The 16808-nt window shown below is 42.8% G+C and overlaps 3 protein-coding genes across 7 annotated transcripts; 1 reads left to right on the top strand and 2 right to left on the bottom strand.

Moving 5' to 3' along the window:
• The first annotated feature begins 265 nt into the window (after nt 1-265).
• Nucleotides 266-5710, top strand: rcc2 (regulator of chromosome condensation 2). Of its 3 annotated transcripts, none has more exons than XR_015857092.1 (13): nt 266-423; nt 1697-1912; nt 2012-2105; nt 2916-3059; nt 3164-3295; nt 3411-3499; nt 3577-3691; nt 3817-3983; nt 4070-4250; nt 4343-4448; nt 4525-4597; nt 4697-4909; nt 4999-5710. XR_015857092.1 is itself a non-coding variant. In XM_088368668.1 (13 exons), exons 2-13 carry the CDS (start codon nt 1712-1714, stop codon nt 5101-5103), a joined length of 1485 nt encoding a protein of 494 aa, XP_088224794.1. In that variant the 5' UTR covers nt 266-423; nt 1697-1711; the 3' UTR covers nt 5104-5710. The 3 variants fall into 3 exon arrangements, 2 of the variants coding, with proteins under 2 accessions (XP_088224794.1, XP_088224795.1); XM_088368668.1 differs by having other exon boundaries at nt 4697-4774; XM_088368669.1 differs by lacking the exon at nt 266-423 and adding an exon at nt 615-883 and having other exon boundaries at nt 4697-4774.
• A 103-nt stretch (nt 5711-5813) lies between these two features.
• Nucleotides 5814-8490, bottom strand: LOC148402342 (large ribosomal subunit protein eL22). 3 transcript variants are annotated; one of them, XM_088368671.1, is made up of 4 exons: nt 8330-8490; nt 6927-7037; nt 6667-6791; nt 5814-5999 (listed from the first exon to the last, which is right to left on the bottom strand). In XM_088368671.1, the coding sequence occupies exons 1-4, from the start codon at nt 8339-8341 to the stop codon at nt 5855-5857; spliced, it is 393 nt and encodes a 130-aa protein (XP_088224797.1). In that variant the 5' UTR covers nt 8342-8490; the 3' UTR covers nt 5814-5854. The 3 variants fall into 3 exon arrangements, with proteins under 3 accessions (XP_088224797.1, XP_088224798.1, XP_088224796.1); XM_088368672.1 differs by having other exon boundaries at nt 6927-7034; nt 8330-8401; XM_088368670.1 differs by lacking the exon at nt 8330-8490 and adding an exon at nt 7682-7732 and having other exon boundaries at nt 6927-7034.
• A 5504-nt stretch (nt 8491-13994) lies between these two features.
• icmt (isoprenylcysteine carboxyl methyltransferase) lies at nt 13995-16627 on the bottom strand. The gene is made up of 5 exons (XM_088369840.1): nt 16378-16627; nt 15893-15981; nt 15638-15807; nt 15337-15554; nt 13995-15264 (listed from the first exon to the last, which is right to left on the bottom strand). Exons 1-5 carry the CDS (start codon nt 16594-16596, stop codon nt 15085-15087), a joined length of 876 nt encoding a protein of 291 aa, XP_088225966.1. The 5' UTR covers nt 16597-16627; the 3' UTR covers nt 13995-15084.
• Between the last annotated feature and the right edge of the window lie 181 nt (nt 16628-16808).

Below are 16808 nucleotides of genomic sequence, written 5' to 3'. Positions count from 1 at the left end.
TGGATAGATGGATAGATAGATGGATAGATGGATGGATAGATAGATGGATGGATAGATGGATGGATAGATGGATGGATAGATGGATAGATAGATGGATAGATAGATGGATAGATAGATAGATAGATAGATAGATAGATAGATAGATAGATAGATAGATAGATAGATAGATAGATAGATAGATAGATAGATAGATAGATAGATAGATAGATAGATAGATAGATAGATAGATAGATAGATAGATAGATAGATAGATAGATAGATAGACCAAACAGCTGATGCCGATACAGAAGTGTGCAGTGTGTATACTGTATATGATGGCGTGTGGGCAAGTGATCACGTGATGCGGAAGCAGGCTCCAGCTTCTTTTGTTCACATCAATCAAAGCGGACACGGACGGAGAGCTGCTGAATCAGGAAATCGTTGGTACATGATTTATATTTCACTCTGAAAATTACAAGTAACCTTTTTTGAGAAACCACATATATAATTGTCTTGCACCCCAACAAGCAATGTTGTTTTGAAAATGTTTGTAAAGTTTTTTTTTCCACTTCCTCCGCTTGTCGCGGTATTGTTTTACGTACATGTCTTTATTAAGTATGCGTTAGCTTAACGCGGAGGTAACGTTAGCTTAATTATTCCGAAATGTGCATGCATATTCCAGCGAGATGACAGACAGAAGTTGTTTAGTTTGTAGGAGGCACAAACTTTAGCCTTATGTGGATGTTCGGGATAAAAGTTGACGAATTGGCGGCTCGGTTAGCTTGCTAGCCAATCTCCAAGCAAACAAAGAGCGTCCGTCGGTGCTTAGCTTCGTGCAGCTAGCGGCTACACGGACACACGCGCTTTTGCTTTGTTTCGTTTTGTGGCGGTGTGCTTTTATGTGGTACGTATTACTAAACCGACTTTATTGGCCTTGTTAATCGCGTGAGTGTTTAAAAAAAATGTTGCTGGCTATATAATCTAGGGACGAGACTACCGCAAAGTAAAGTCGGTGAAAGTGTCAACTCTGTCGGACACGTCTCTACTTATGTCACTTTTTACTTATATCACTTCTCTACTTATATCTCCCAAAATGTTGAAACGTTCTAGCCGACTTTCCAATTGTTTGGCTTCTAAAACCCCATTAAATGTTCTTGACTTTTCGCCCACGTCAGTGACTATTACACTAGAGAAGTGTCAAAACCAAAGTTTGAAGCTCAGCTACAATTTATAAAGAATTTTCAGCTTCGACTTGGGTTTGTGTTCAGGCTCTTACATTACTACTGTGGCATAAGCTTCCGTCCGTCCATTATCCGAACCGCTTTATCCTCTCATGGGTCGTTTAAAAGAATTTATTTGCATTGCACTTAATCACAAAAGTCTTAAAGGGCTTCACAAGCCCACAGCTGACTAATATTAACGTCTCCAGAAAAAAAACCCCAAAAAACATGGTGCCCACTTCAGATCATGTTGGGTCATTATCATCTAGCTCGGCCTCCGACCTGGGGAGGAAGTAACAGGAAGGTACCAAACAAATGTTCTTGTTTTACGATGCAGTTCCGTTACATGTGGCGACGTAACACACGTAGGAACGTGCCGTTCTTTTAGCACAAAGCGTTACTGTCGGAGGACTGTCATAAAACAAAAGACACCCTGTAGCGGTGTCTCCAGTTTGTGAATTACAGAAATGTCACTCCTGACTTCTTTCCCCTCACAGCTCTTTTGACTAAAAATGCCACGCAAGAAGGTGACAGATGTGTCTGGAAATGGATCCACGAAAAAGAAGAAAGCCAGCGGCAAAAGGAAAGAGCGAGACTTCAGCAGTGATGACGAGTTTGACTACGAACAGGAGAACAACAAAAAGCCGGGGAAGCCCTCCCTCAAGTCCAGCCTGCAGCCCGTCACGGTGGCAGATGATGTGAAAGAGAAAATTGTGAGTCTGCAGTCCTTTATTGGAAAAAAAAAAAAAAAAAAATGGAAGCAGCTTGATTATCAGACAGAATGACTCCCCATTGGCATTTCCTCCCGACAGAAACTTGAATGTCCAAAGGTTAAAGGTCAACTCGTCATATTCGGAGCCACTAACTGGGATTTGATTGGAAGAAAAGAGGTCCCCAAACAACAAGGTACGTTTTTTTTTATTTTGTGTGAAATGTGAATGTAGTATGTTACTTACCTGGTTCTGTTTTGTTTGGAAAATGTATGTCCCAGAATGGGGAAATCTGCAAAAATAACAGCAGTCAACAATATTCATTCTGGGAAGACCCCACAAAAATCTTGAGCCCTGCATTCATACAATTTATTGCTAAAAGAGTAAAACTGGCACATTTCTCAGCACAACGCAAAAGTGTCTTTGTCTGAATTTTGATTGAGACGACAGTCGTCAAGGAATGACAAGTTTGCATGAGCGTACATGGAACATAGAGCGAGTGCCGAGCCATTGAGTGGCCATGAAAATGGTTGCGACACTAATGTCTATTCATATGTATGCATATGGTGGACCCCTCCCTCCCCTCTCCCCTGCAGAGGCACACGCTGATAAATGTGCTTTGTTGCAAAGGGATTTCTGATTGCAAGGGGGGGGGGCAAAAGCTTTATTTGCAGCAGCCGTCTGTTGGAACAAAGATCATGTTGGGAGGATTCATATGCTGCACCTGCATGTGTCAATTATGGGTTTTGCCTTCAAAAAAAATATACTCATCTCCCACAAGGGAAGAATTGCTTGCCGTTGTACAGTCAATTTTGTTGTTGTTTGAATTTAGACCTTACAATCCATCATTTTCACAGTTAATCTGAGTAAAAAGTAGTGTGTGATATCTGTTTGATAAAGTCCTAAAAAGGTCGAGTTGTTGCCTGCTTTCATCTTGAGTGTACTCACTCAAGATCTGAAAATCTATACAATTAAGTTGCCCCTCCCCCCCCCTTCTTTCTTCCAGCGGCGTTCCGCAACCTGGGCCAGAATTTGTGGAGTCCGCACCGTTATGGCTGTCTGAACGACGTGGTGGTTAGCTGTGTGATTTCTGGCCCATGTGCGGCTCACAGCCTTCTCATCACCACTGAGGGCAAACTGTGGAGCTGGGGTAAGTCCCAAAATTCAATCCAAAGTACTTTACTGTTTTCCTTTTTTTTTTTTTAATCAAGCTGAACATGCTGCAAATCTGTGAATCTATCCATATTTGGGCAGGTCGCAATGACAAAGGTCAGCTGGGCCACGGAGACACCAAACGTCTGGACGCTCCAAAATTGATCGAGGGCCTGGCAGACGTCATGGTCGTGGCGGCGGCCTGTGGCCGTAATCACACCTTGGCGCTCACGGGTACGCGAGGAGCCTTAATTTGGACGACTTGATCCAAAAGTATCTTTTGTCAAGCACTATTAATCATAGCATACGAACTGTACCAGAGGCTTTTGTTGACAGTTGTTTGCTTTAGACGATGGCGTCGTGCACGCCTTTGGTGAAAACAAGCTTGGTCAGCTCGGCCAAGGCAGCCAGACGGACGCCATTCTCAGCCCGGCACCCGTAAGTGGCAACTACAAATCACAGGATGATGCAGAGGGCGCAGGAAAGACCGAAGTTGTTGTCTTTGGGCTGCCCAGATTTCCTACAACGGCCAGCCCTTAGTGAAGGTGTCGTGCGGGGCCGAGTTCAGCATGGTGGTGGACTGCAAAGGGAACCTCTATTCTTTTGGCTGCCCTGAGTACGGACAGCTCGGTAAGACGGAAGCACACCGGCAGTCGTGTTGGGTTGAAATCCACACGGTGCCACTTTTGGGGGTGCTGGTTTCCACTGCCAAGTCGATTTTGTGCCATTTAGCCTCTTCTCTGGTCTTACCGCAGGCCACAACAGCGACGGCAAGTTCATAGCTCGTGCGCAGCGCATCGAGTTTGACTGCGAACTCATCCCTCGCCGCGTTGCAATCTTCATCGAGAAGTCCAAAGATGGCCAGGTCACACCCGTGCCAAACGTGGTGGTTCGAGACGTGGCCTGCGGAGCCAACCATACGGTGAGCAGTCAGGAAGGAAGGATGCGTTTATTATCTAGTTATTTTTGGTTCCCATTTGAGTATTGAAGCCCATGTTGTGTGTTCAGCTGGTGTTGGACTCCCAGAAGCGAGTCTTCAGCTGGGGGTTCGGAGGTTACGGGCGTTTGGGACACACCGAGCAGAAGGACGAGCTGGTTCCCCGCCTGGTGAAACTCTTTGACTTCCCTGGTCGAGGAGCCAGTCACATCCATACTGGCTACCAGTGCTCCTTTGCCATCAGCGAAAGCGGTAAGACAACACTCTGGCGCGCCTCACTTTTCAAATCCAGTGATACTTAACTTGAGTACGAAGCAAACTGAATCATCCAAATGGTAATGCAGGGAGTCTGTTCTTCTGGGGGGTTACCAACACTTCCAGAGAGTCCACCATGTACCCCAAAGCTGTGCAGGATCTGTGCGGCTGGGAAATCCGCAGTCTGGCCTGCGGGTAGGTCCTTGGCTGATGAAACCTCATTGTGCGATCCGCTTGAGGAGTGACTTGAGTGTGTCTGTGTGTGAAACAGGAAGAGCAGCATCATCATCGCTGCAAATGAGAGCACCATCAGCTGGGGTCCTTCACCCACTTTTGGGGAGCTGGTAAGAGAAAGTGCTTCACATCATCATCATCATTATGACATTCTCAACTTGTGAGGCACAATTGTTGCAAAATGTGCCCGACATGTTTGATTTGTGTAGGGGTATGGCGACAATAAACCGAAATCCTCCACCACCGCCCAGGAAGTCAAGACTCTGGATGGCATTTACGTTGAACAGGTGCACTGAATGGCTGGCTCTGATGGGTATTGTTGTTGACAGATTTTGAGTTAGAGGTCCAACGCACGCAGACAATGCACACGATTGGCGGGACTTCGCCGAGCAAAGCGTCGGAGCGCCAGCTTTCCTCGAGCCGTACGCTCAGATATTGCATGTTTGCGTCTCGGAAAAGCACCGCCAAGGAGTGAGATTGCTCAAGCGATGGCGTTCATCTGCGTTCCCAGGTGGTGATGGGTTACTCTCACTCCATGATCATCGCCAGGCAGGACACGCCGGCTGAGGAGGAGAGACTGCAAAAGCTCCCCGAGTACAACCCCCGAACAATCTGACGAATTTTTGAGCAAGAGGCCCCAGTTGGCCAAAGGAGGTGTGTCGGCTTTGTACACTTCTCTTCACGGGGCGTACGTTCCAACAATCTGGAAGTTCTGATCACAACGAACTGTTGACCATGTCACTTGTTGAGTGAAACCTAGTTTACGTCAAGCACTTCTGCCTCTTCTTTCCCAAGACGTGCTTCCTTTCCCCTTTTGTTACACGCTCACTTATTTGTTTCATTGTCTTATGTGTTGCAATGTTTGAGAAATATGTCCAATTTACGGGTGCTACAGCATGACCCCTCACCTCTGCAGGGACAGATGCTCTATACGAGTGCCTACATTTTCCACGGCCCTGTTATGGAAGTTGTCTTGCGTGGTCTCAACTTGGTAACATTCCTTCAGTTATTTTTCACATTAGATCAATGTTGAGACTATCGTCTTTAACGATTTCAATAGGGGCCAATGCTGTACGTTCAAAACTATTTGAGCTGGGGAAGGTGGGACTTATTGTTGTTTTTATCAGGATAAGGTGTTTTTACTTCCACCTTTCACTGATCTTAATAGTGTGCATTGTTCTGGTTACATTTTCATTTCAATAAAAAAGAATGGTGTAAATTGATGCCCAGTTAAAGTTTCATGTGCGGTTGTAGGCAAGCACGATTCCAACATGCTCACACAGTGCGACAACAGATTTGAGTTGCAAAAGAAAAAAATAGCACCTGTCACTGAAAACAGTTATTTATTGTACAAAATCAGCTGGAATTTAATCTTCGTCTTCTTCCTCCTCTTCATCCTGGTTGATCTGGAAGTAGCGCAGTTCATAGCTCTCCTTGGAGTTGGCCACCACACGCAACCAGTCACGAAGATTGTTCTTTTTCAGATACTTCTTGGTCAGATACTTTAGATATCTAAAAGACATCACAAACAAATTTGTTTATTCACATGTCAAAGCATGTAGCCCGGAAAGCCGCCTACACTGCAAAACCACGACTGATACTAACCATTTGAGTAAACAAAATAATGCTAATTTGATCATGTGAGTTGCTCCCCATGTTGTCACAATGAATACACGTTTATGTGAATGCCGAATCTGGTTTTTAAGCTGTGGATTCATTTGAACCTACACGACAGCCAAATTGAGAATGTCAATGTCAGGAGCAGCAATTAACCTATGTCCCATTTTGGTACCTGTATGTTACCACTAGAAAACGTCAATTAAATTTATTTAATTAGGTACAATACAATGCCACGGCGTCTTAGAGAATGCTTGAATTTTTCTATTAAGTGTTTTGAAACCTGATGAAAATTTTCCAAACAGTTATGTATTAGTATAAAGTTTACTTTTGCTTCATACTTTTTACTTAATGAGTAACTGATCGCTTTTCTTTGTTTTTATCCCGAGAGGAAACAAATAATTCCTTGATTTGACCTCACCACCCATTTTACTAAGCTCTTTCTGATCACCGTCTTTGTCACATGTGACTCAATGTAGCCACTTACACAAATACACTTGGATTTTACAAGAAGCTAATGGTAATAAATAAATGACAAAAGCTTACTGGGGTGAAAGTTTACCTTTTGGAGAAGGGCACCTCTGAGGAGATGGAAATCTTACTCTTGCTCCTCTCGATGGACACCACCCCACCGCCGAGGTTGCCCGCTTTGCCGTTAACTTTGATGCGTTCTTGCAGGAACTGCTCCTGCAAAAACACACAAATGTTTGAAGTTGGCAGAGCAAACTTGAGCGTAACATTGGCTTTTTATTGAAGAAAAAAGTATTCATATTATTTGACCTCCCGTGCTCTAATTATTCCCTCAATAGACAAGTGACTTACAAAGTTGGCGGCGTCCATAATACCATCTTCAACAGGATGGGTGCAGTCCAGTGTAAACTTGAGGACCTGCTTCTTCTTCTTCCCACCTTTCCCAGTGTTGTGCTTCTTCTGCTTTAATGACAACACAACTTTGGTGTTCTTTGGGGACCTTTAAGTTGCACACTTTTTGTCACATTTGTACATCAACACAAAGCCTACAAGAAAATGAATACAAAAAATGTCTCTCACCTGACCCAACTGTACGCAGCTAATCGTTCAACATCAGTTTTCTTTTAGGCTAAATTTATATTGTTTAATCCAATGACAGCAATCGATTCAAACAATTTTCTGTAAACTAATATTTTACATTAATGTTGGAGTTGCTAGACAAGTACATTTTCATATTAAAATAAGGCCCACAACTTTTAAATAGCATATCAATTTTAGAGCACACTATATTACTAAATCTGCACCATACACCAACTGCTAAAATTGTGATACTGATACTTGTGGTCGCTTAGTCACTGCCTACAATCTTTTCATTCGATGTGTAACTGACGTCTTGAAGAAGCCACCGCTCAAATAAAGCAAAGCTTAAAATCATGTGCAAAGCAATTAGCTGGAGAGCCTCAACGATTCATGATCAATTCAAATCGATCAATTCTTTCATGATAAGCATTTAAAAATTATTTTATTTCTGATTTCAAAGATCTACTTTCCACTGGGTAGCAGGAGTAGGGAGAGAACTAATATGAATAAAGCATCGAATAATGAACCTTTAGCTGAAGCAAAAGTGATTCAGGTGGCTTCATTTTGACCGTCACTACTGACAACCACGGATCAAGGACATGTCGTTCCTCATATGTTCATAATTGAAACTGTCATTTTCATGCTAACAGCCTTTACAGCGCCGCAATGATCAAATAAGTATAGTTGCTCTTCTTGGTTGAAGATATGACGCTCAAAGCTATACCACCCAATTTGGGACAGGCGACGGCGGTGTATTCCTGAAATATGTAATTACTCGATTAATGGTAGCCGACGTAAGTTTCACGTCGTAGTCTAGCACCCCATTCGATTTGGAGTAATAAAGCAAACAATTTTTAACAGTGAGATAAGATCACTGCCGATGATTGGAGCGATTGAAAAGAGGCGTTTAATTAATCCGGTTGCTCGTGTTTGGAAACAAAAACAAGCCAGTCGAGTAAAAAACGTGGTGAGTTTAGCAAGCGGAAGCTAACGTTAGCTATAGGCCGCAAAAAAACCTGCACTATTTCATAAAATCATTTAAAAGGCCGCCTCTAAGCCCATGTTTGGACAGTGGACATACTAGATAACAAAGGCAGAGGCCTTGTCGTCGTTATTCACTTTTAGGCAGGACAAGCAACAGTTTAAACAGCTTGTTGACACGCGATTCTACTTACAATGGGCGCCATGGCGAAGAAGCTCGCAAAGAGAGCGAGTGCGGAGTGCGCATGCGTTAGTGTTGGCTCGTGAGTGAACGACTCGTTCGGAAGAACGAATTCTTTCAGTGAACGAGAGTGAACGAATCACTTCCTAAAGTGATTCGTTCTTTTTTCAGTTCATATGACTTCAACCAGTAAGTGCCGGTGTTGTGCTCGATTTGGTTCCCCCGTGAGATTTTGTTCCCCCTGCCGCGGGAGCGCGCACAGCTTGTTTGGAAAGCGAAAAACCGATGCCGTACGGCGTCGTACGGCGTCAGCACTATGTTGTTTTCAATAAAAACATGAAGAACTCACGTTTGCGTCAGTCAATTTTAATTTTTATAAGGGATTATTGTCATTTGATGTCTTTAAATTCATCCGCGTTCTGCCATTGAAGCGGGGTGCATTCAAAGACCAGTCGTAAAGACGGAACACTCACTCACTTCACCAAAAAGCAAGGATATAATTACGTGAGCTCTTTGCATAAACCTCGATGCAAAGAAACTCCTCCTTTTGGGTACCGTTACATGCTACAAGGAGTATATATTACAAAGGAGACTTTATTCTTAATTGTAATCATCATTCATCCATCCATTTTATTACTCAGGTATTTTCAAAGCAAATTAATATTGTTGCATTTATTAATTTGCTTTAAAATGACAGCGCAATATAATTAAAAGCTGACACTCTAGCAATGTCAAACGTGTTAGTTTAAGAAAAAGCCAAGATTGTGATCAAATCTTTCATAACGACAATGATTTGAGTGAATTGATTTGAATGAATAATTGAGAAGACATTTCAGTTCTGAAGGCTCCTTTTGTCCCAAGCAAAGTGAAAGGTGGTGGGATAAAAATTGTAACAGGAACGCTATAAAAAATGTCAAGCCGTGAATATTTGTGCCCCCCTCCCATTTTGAGAACGGTGAGTCCTGGACATCGACTGGCTTTTTTTCTGTCTTCCTGGGGGTCTGCTCAGGTAGTGTGGCAAATTTGAACAGGTTCCCTCATTCCTGGCCCAAGTTACAGGGGGGGAACAAATCCTCACGGGGCACCCGTGAGGATTTGTTCCCCCCCCTTATTTTGAGAACGGTGAGTCCTAGACTCCAGCTGTTTTTTTTCTGTCTTCCTGGGGGTCTGCTCAAGTAGTGTGGCAAATTTGAACAAGTTCCCTCATTCCTGGCCCAAGTTACAGGGGGGGAACAAATCCTCACGGGTGCCCCGTGAGGATATGTTCCCCCCCCTTATTTTGAGAACGGTGAGTCCTAGACTCCAGCTGTTTTTTTCTGTCTTCCTGGGGGTCTGCTCAGGTAGTGTGGCAAATTTGAACAAGTTCCCTCATTCCTGGCCCAAGTTACAGGGGGGGAACAAATCCTCACGGGTGCCCCGTGAGGATATGTTCCCCCCCCTTATTTTGAGAACGGTGAGTCCTAGACTCCAGCTGATTTTTTTCTGTCTTCCTGGGGGTCTGCTCAGGTAGTGTGGCAAATTTGAACAGGTTCCCTCATTCCTGGCCCAAGTTACAGGGGGGGAACAAATCCTCACGGGTGCCCCGTGAGGATATGTTCCCCCCCCTTATTTTGAGAACGGCGAGTCCTAGACTCCAGCTGTTTTTTTTCTGTCTTCCTGGGGGTCTGCTCAGGTAGTGTGGCAAATTTGAACAGGTTCCCTCATTCCTAGCCCAAGTTACAGGGGGGGAACAAATCCTCACGGGTGCCCCGTGAGGATATGTTCCCCCCCTTATTTTGAGAACGGTGAGTCCGAGACTCCAACTGTTTTTTTCTGATGATTTGTGCAGTGATACTGTTATTAATGCACTTTATCAATGTCTTTGGCCTTATTTTGGTCAAACAACTTTGTTTCGTTATCATATAACATACATCAAAAATAATGACTTTAAACTTTATTAAAAAACATTATTATCTATTTGTTTATTTATTTATTTAACATCCAATATTGTAAAGTTATCAGTGCACAAATCATTTATTTACATTTACACCGTTTTAAATGGGGGGGAACATATTCTCACAGGGCACCCGTGAGGATATGTTTCCCTCCCTGTAACTTGGGCTACAGACTCAAGGTCTGTCTGTATTAGTACTGTTTATTGAATTATATCTTGCAAAATTATCAATGAAGTTAAGACGTTGAATATCTTAATATTGTTGTCGGGCCAATTAGTGGCCCAACAACGTTATTAAGAGATTATAACTGGCATAACTCAATTGGCATTAATTTTGTTCCTTACACATTTTATTGAAATTATTGAAGTTGTCAAAGTTGTTTGACCCAAATAAGGCCAAAGACGTTGATAAAGTGCATTAATAACAGTATCACTGCACAAATCATCAGAAAAAAAACAGCTGAGGATTTGTTCCCCCCCTGTAACTTGGGCTAGGAATGAGGGAACCTGTTCAGATTTGCCACACTACCTGAGCAGACCCCCAGGAAGACAGAAAAAAAACAGCTGGAGTCTAGGACTCACCGTTCTCAAAATAAGGGGGGGGAACAAATCCTCACGGGTGCCCCGTGAGGATTTGTTCCCCCCCTGTAACTTGGGCCAGGAATGAGGGAACCTGTTCAAATTTGCCACACTACCTGAGCAGACCCCCAGGAAGACAGAAAAAAAGCCAGTCGATGTCCAGGACTCACCGTTCTCAAAATGGGAGGGGGGCACAAATATTCACGGCTTGACATTTTTTATAGCGTTCCTGTTACAATTTTTATCCCACCACCTTTCACTTTGCTTGGGACAAAAGGAGCCTTCAGAACTGAAATGTCTTCTCAATTATTCATTCAAATCAATTCACTCAAATCATTGTCGTTATGAAAGATTTGATCACAATCTTGGCTTTTTCTTAAACTAACACGTTTGACATTGCTAGAGTGTCAGCTTTTAATTATATTGCGCTGTCATTTTAAAGCAAATTAATAAATGCAACAATATTAATTTGCTTTGAAAATACCTGAGTAATAAAATGGATGGATGAATGATGATTACAATTAAGAATAAAGTCTCCTTTGTAATATATACTCCTTGTAGCATGTAACGGTACCCAAAAGGAGGAGTTTCTTTGCATCGAGGTTTATGCAAAGAGCTCACGTAATTATATCCTTGCTTTTTGGTGAAGTGAGTGAGTGTTCCGTCTTTACGACTGGTCTTTGAATGCACCCCGCTTCAATGGCAGAACGCGGATGAATTTAAAGACATCAAATGACAATAATCCCTTATAAAAATTAAAATTGACTGACGCAAACGTGAGTTCTTCATGTTTTTATTGAAAACAACATAGTGCTGACGCCGTACGACGCCGTACGGCATCGGTTTTTCGCTTTCCAAACAAGCTGTGCGCGCTCCCGCGGCAGGGGGAACAAAATCTCACGGGGGAACCAAATCGAGCACAACACCTGTTATGCGCATTGAACCTGGTGCCGTAAAACAAAACGAAGAAGAAAAATACGTAATTTCCCGTTCATGAACGAGTCGTGAATTGCATTTCTTCCAGTTCATCGTGAGAACGGATCAGTGAGGGAACTATCCTGACTTTCCCGTTCGCGAACGAGTTAATGGGTGAACTGCCTTCCTTCCCGTGCATCAACGGACCAGTCAGTGAACGTGTTGCGTCTCCTGGCGTAAACTATGTAAACCAGAATGTCGATTTACGATTTGCCAAGGAAAGAAAGAACCACTCACTTAAACACCACTTCTATTATGCGCGTTTTAGCCAAGCTAACGGCTAACTTTATTGCATGAAGGTATGCGCCGTTATGCAACAACGGGGAGATTATGCTTCTCTTTGGGTAATCTTGACTTTATAACACTTATCGTAGTTTTTCAATAACGTGTATACGCCTAAATATTGTTATCCAATATATCTACTGCAGTTTCAAATTGGATTGCTGGTTTGAAATGTACTTTTATCATTGTTATTATTTTAATAAACATTTATGTTAAAACTTGTCTGGTGTTTTATTCCTTTTTTTTATATTCGCCAATTAAAACGTAAAAATCAGACATTTGGTTAACTGCTTTATATGACATGTGTAGGTACACCTCATGGACACTTCAATAGGTACACTACACGAGGTAAAAACAAAAAGAATAGATGAATAAATAGTTAATTGCACAGTAAAAGCACATTGGCACACATGGGATCGAACCACGATCTTCCCAAGTAAGAGGCCACGGCATTAACCAGTCAGCTGTTTCGACATGATATACAGGGATCGCATGCACTGTTTTATACTAGTGATGTGCATCACAGGCCAATAGGGAAAAAGCTTAAGTGAAAAGTGCCACACCCGCCCTCACCCCCACCTCCTGATTGGTTGTTTGATCTGTGACGTCACTCGGACACTCCATTAGGTACACCACCATTTCCAAGTGTACCTAATAACAGGCCACTTTATTATGGAAATATCATGGTCAAAGGTCACAGGTGTCAAGCTCTAGTCCTTGGGGCCGCATTCCAACATGTTTTCCAAGATTCCCTCGTTAAGTGCACCTGCGTGAAAAGTTTTAGCTCCTGCACAACGTGAAAATGACCAAAATCTTTTCACGCAGGTGCGTTTAACGAGGGTAACTTTGGAAAACATATTGGATCGCGCCCCCGAGGACTACAGCATGACACCTGACCTTTGACCATGATATTTCCCTAATAAAGTGGCCTGTTATTAGGTACACTTGAAAATGGCAGTGTACCTAATGGAGTGTCCGTGTGATTCCCTCGTTAAGTGCACCTGCGTGAAAAGTTTTAGCTCCTGCAGAACGTGAAAGGAGCTAAAACTTTTCACGCAGGTGCGCTTAACGAGGGTAACTTGGGAAACATATTGGAACGCGGCCCCTCGAGGACTGGAGGTCGACACCCCTAGTTTAAGTGAAAAGTGCCACACCCGCCCTCACCCCCACTTTCTGATTGGATGCTTGATCTGACGTCACTCGGACACTCAATAAGGTACACCGCCATTTTCAAGTGTACTTAATAAAAGGCCACATTATTAGGGAAAAATCATGGCAAAAGATTGGCTGGTTGATCTGTGACGTCACATGGACACTCCATTTGGCACACCACCACTTTCAGGTGTACCTAATAACTTTATGCATTTTTTGTACGTGTCAAGTTTGGGGGGGTACGATTCGTTGAACAATTCGTTTGAACAAATCTTTTGAGTGAACTGATTCTAAAGATCCAGTTCACTTATAAGAACTGGAATGCACATCACGAGGATGCGTTGCAATCACTGACAAGTCAATCGTCGAATCATCAATTCGACCGTCGCATCATCGATTCGACCGTCGCATCCGACGACATTATTTTTGTGTACCACCTAACCCTATTCTAAGTGTATCTAGGTTTACTGTTTTCAAATTACCAGAAATGTGTAAACGTACAGGGAGCGCACTAGAGTAGATATAGACATCAGATAATAAAATTGTATTTATATCTTTTAAGAAAGTGGTAACTTCTAATCTCAAATATTCATCAATACGTCTTCAAAAAAGCGAGAACTAAATCTGAAACAATTCACAAACTAGAACACTAATAAATCAAAGTGGATATATGAATACTTGCACACCAAACATGAAATATAACTATGCAAACAACATAATTTCAGTATTGGAAACTGTAAAAAAAAAATGGCAGAAATTACTGAAATCTCAAATAATTTAATGATACAGTATATTATACAGCAATTAAACTATACAAAAAAACCTTAGTAGGTACGAGGCCTACTTGTCAAAAACTAAAGTTAACTTCGGGCTGGTTTTTAGCCTGAGTGAAGGTCATACGATGGATTACACGTACAGAACAGTGTTTGACTCAACATTACAGTCAATTTAGTCTCTGAACATGTGACTATTCTCAATGCAGCATCACCACCATTTATTTCAACAGCCCAACAGTTCTCTGGATGGTATGATTTGACATAATGGGCACAGCCATTCAGTAAAAAATAAAAGTTGTCCTCTAGGATGATTTTTTTTTTCAATGTTGCTACATATGTGAAGTCCATTTAAAAAAAAAAAAAAACATCCAAAGAAAGAGGGCAGTGCTTAGCATCAGCTCCACAGAGCATGATGAGGTTGAAGGTTTGGACCTGATGCTTTGATGCCTTTTAGTTGTCTCACCATGAAGGCTGTGCACGTTAGACTGAAGTGTCATCTTCCGATGTAGCCCTACAGCCATTTCAGGCTGGAAATGTCACAACTTTATAAATGTCGTAAACTGTGCAGAAAATGAGTAAAACAGAGTGGGTGATAGAAGCCAGCTACAGAGGTAGTAACAGCGTCCGATACAGTTCTGTGGAAACCGGACGGCTGTTACAGTGGAAATAAAATGACAACAGCAAGTCAGGAACATGTAATAGCAATCTGACTTGACATGCTGGGGGAAGTGTGTATGAAATTCCTTTTTTTGCCAGCCAACTAGGGTAATACTTGGATGTCCCTAAAAATTCAGCCGGAGCTGCTTCTGCCACCATCCGCTCTGTACCGACATGTGATTGCTGTTCAAGAGCTCGCATGCAAACAAAACTGCAAACAAGTGCTACTAGAGTACACGCGACGACGGTGAAATGTTTTGGTCTCTCTAATTGGCTTGTAGAGTTTGGTCAAGTAAAAGCAGTCCACTTGCTTGCTGGTCTGTGCTAGCTAGTGGGTCAGCTCGCAGAGTTCTTTGCGATCGGCCCGTCCGATCTGCTTTGAGTCAAGTAGGATCCCTCAAGCGTTGTGCGCTATTAGTTCACCCGGATGCCTGAGATGAAGGGCAGCCCGGTGTGAACCCGCTTCTTGTACTCCACGTATTCCTCAGCAAAGAAATTGATGAGGGAAATTTCCTCTTCTTCGATCCGCTCTCGAAAGAACCTCCAGCTGGCGATGGTGTAGCCCAGTGTGCATACTGGGTTGCACAGCACCACCTAGAGTGGACACGTTAGTTTACATTTTACCCGATAAGGTACAATTTGCAGTATTGATAACAAATTTCAGACCTGTGTTCCTATGCTCCAGTAGAACCAGCCCACATAAGAGGGATGTCGAAAGAAAGCATAAACACCACTGGTGACCAGCACGTGACTGTACGCTTTTTCATTCTGGACAATGTGGTTGAAGTTGGAGCCGGCCGTCAACATGGCCGCCTTGCGGAGGGCCTCGCCGCAAAGCACCATGAGCAGACCCATGAAGCTCAACCACCTCAGCTGCTTCAGCTCTGAAAGATAAGATGAGGCATGTCAAACAGCATTTGAAGAATTATAATGTTTAATAATAATAACACAAATCTCGCTCACTGACCTGGAAATGTTAACTTTTCCACGGTGAACTCCAGCCATGATGAGACAGCCGCCAGCGTGTATTCCAGACTGTGGTTAAGCAGGAATGAGTCCAGTGACAAGCTTTGAGGGTTAATGATGGCCGTCACCAAGTACTCAGAGTAATGGAAGAACGCCAGCGAGCACATGTACCTGCAAAGGTGACAGTAGTACACGTGACATTTTTTCAACCAAGTTTTCAGGATAAAGACACATCACATTACATTCATTTACATACCAGCCAAAATGTGTCCAACTGGTTTCGGTGCAGCTTATGATGAGACCACACCCAAAAATGACTCCCAGAAAGCAGGCTCTTACAGCAACCTAAAACCAACACATACCCCGGGGGCTTAGAGTAGAAATCGTTTCAGAGATGATTAACATCCCGTACACGGAAACAATCACATGCTCTTACTTCCTCAAGCTGCAATTTCCTATTTCAATATGTAGACGAGAAGAGCACGTACGCGACTAAATTCAACATTTGAAAGCATGTGAGACATTTACCAAGGGCTTCAAATTCAAATAAAGAGTCATGTTTGGAGGTCAATGCAGACGATGCTGTTGTCTCGTCCTACTTTAGCTAATAGGATTACCAACCGGTCGAAAGTGTGGCACGTAACACAAACTCCCATTGGACAATATTTTATTTAATTCATCACATAAGACATCACTTGAAGGAAACTTAAAAGTTCGCTAGATTGTTGCGTTGACGCTTACCTTGTAAAGAGGACCCCTGCATATTACCAACAGGAGGCCATTGATAACAGCAATATGAAGACAAATTGCTATTTTCCCCGGAGTTTCCGTCAGGTAGTCAAAGACCCAGTCAACGTGACCAAAGCAGGTTCTAATCAATGGTATTATGACAACGCTGAGACCAAGAAGAAAGCTCTTGATACTTACTGTACCCTCAAGTACCAACTTACTGCCTGCCATGATGGAAAATGATTCCACAAAGTATCGCGAGATTAGATCGGGAAGGGGATTCCGGATGCTGCGTTCGTGGTGTGATAGGATGTAGGAATTTTTAATGTCGGTTAGAATGGAAGGGAGGGGGGGAAGAGGAACACCAAGTTATTGCGACTTTTTGTATAAAGTATAATATTATTTGAATTTAATATAAAGATTTTTGGAAAAGGTCCGAATGT

This window comes from Syngnathus floridae, chromosome 2 (genome assembly GCF_059516105.1).
Source record: "Syngnathus floridae isolate MCC-2025c chromosome 2, RoL_Sflo_1.0, whole genome shotgun sequence".
In the NCBI taxonomy this organism is placed as follows: Eukaryota; Metazoa; Chordata; class Actinopteri; order Syngnathiformes; family Syngnathidae; genus Syngnathus; species Syngnathus floridae.
Note: the sequence above shows the minus strand (reverse complement) of the source record. Positions and strands in the feature narration are given on the sequence as shown.

Excerpts from the sequence above, each read along its gene's own strand:
- rcc2 (XM_088368668.1), top strand. The coding sequence starts at position 1,712 with ATGCCACGCAAGAAGGTGACAGATGTGTCTGGAAATGGATCCACGAAA. Across the intron at positions 3,296-3,410 it reads TCACACCTTGGCGCTCACGG|ACGATGGCGTCGTGCACGCC; the intron begins GTACGCGAGGAG and ends TGTTTGCTTTAG. Across the intron at positions 4,775-4,998 it reads ATGGCATTTACGTTGAACAG|GTGGTGATGGGTTACTCTCA; the intron begins GTGCACTGAATG and ends CTGCGTTCCCAG.
- LOC148402342 (XM_088368670.1), bottom strand. The coding sequence starts at position 7,717 with ATGAAGCCACCTGAATCACTTTTGCTTCAGCTAAAG. Across the intron at positions 6,792-6,926 it reads TTATGGACGCCGCCAACTTT|GAGCAGTTCCTGCAAGAACG; the intron begins GTAAGTCACTTG and ends GTGTTTTTGCAG. Across the intron at positions 6,000-6,666 it reads GAGGTGCCCTTCTCCAAAAG|ATATCTAAAGTATCTGACCA; the intron begins GTAAACTTTCAC and ends GATGTCTTTTAG.
- icmt (XM_088369840.1), bottom strand. The coding sequence starts at position 16,596 with ATGGCAGGCAGTAAGTTGGTACTTGAGGGTACAGTAAGTATCAAGAGC. Across the intron at positions 15,982-16,377 it reads GCAGGGGTCCTCTTTACAAG|GTTGCTGTAAGAGCCTGCTT; the intron begins GTAAGCGTCAAC and ends TGTTGGTTTTAG. Across the intron at positions 15,808-15,892 it reads AGTTGGACACATTTTGGCTG|GTACATGTGCTCGCTGGCGT; the intron begins GTATGTAAATGA and ends TCACCTTTGCAG.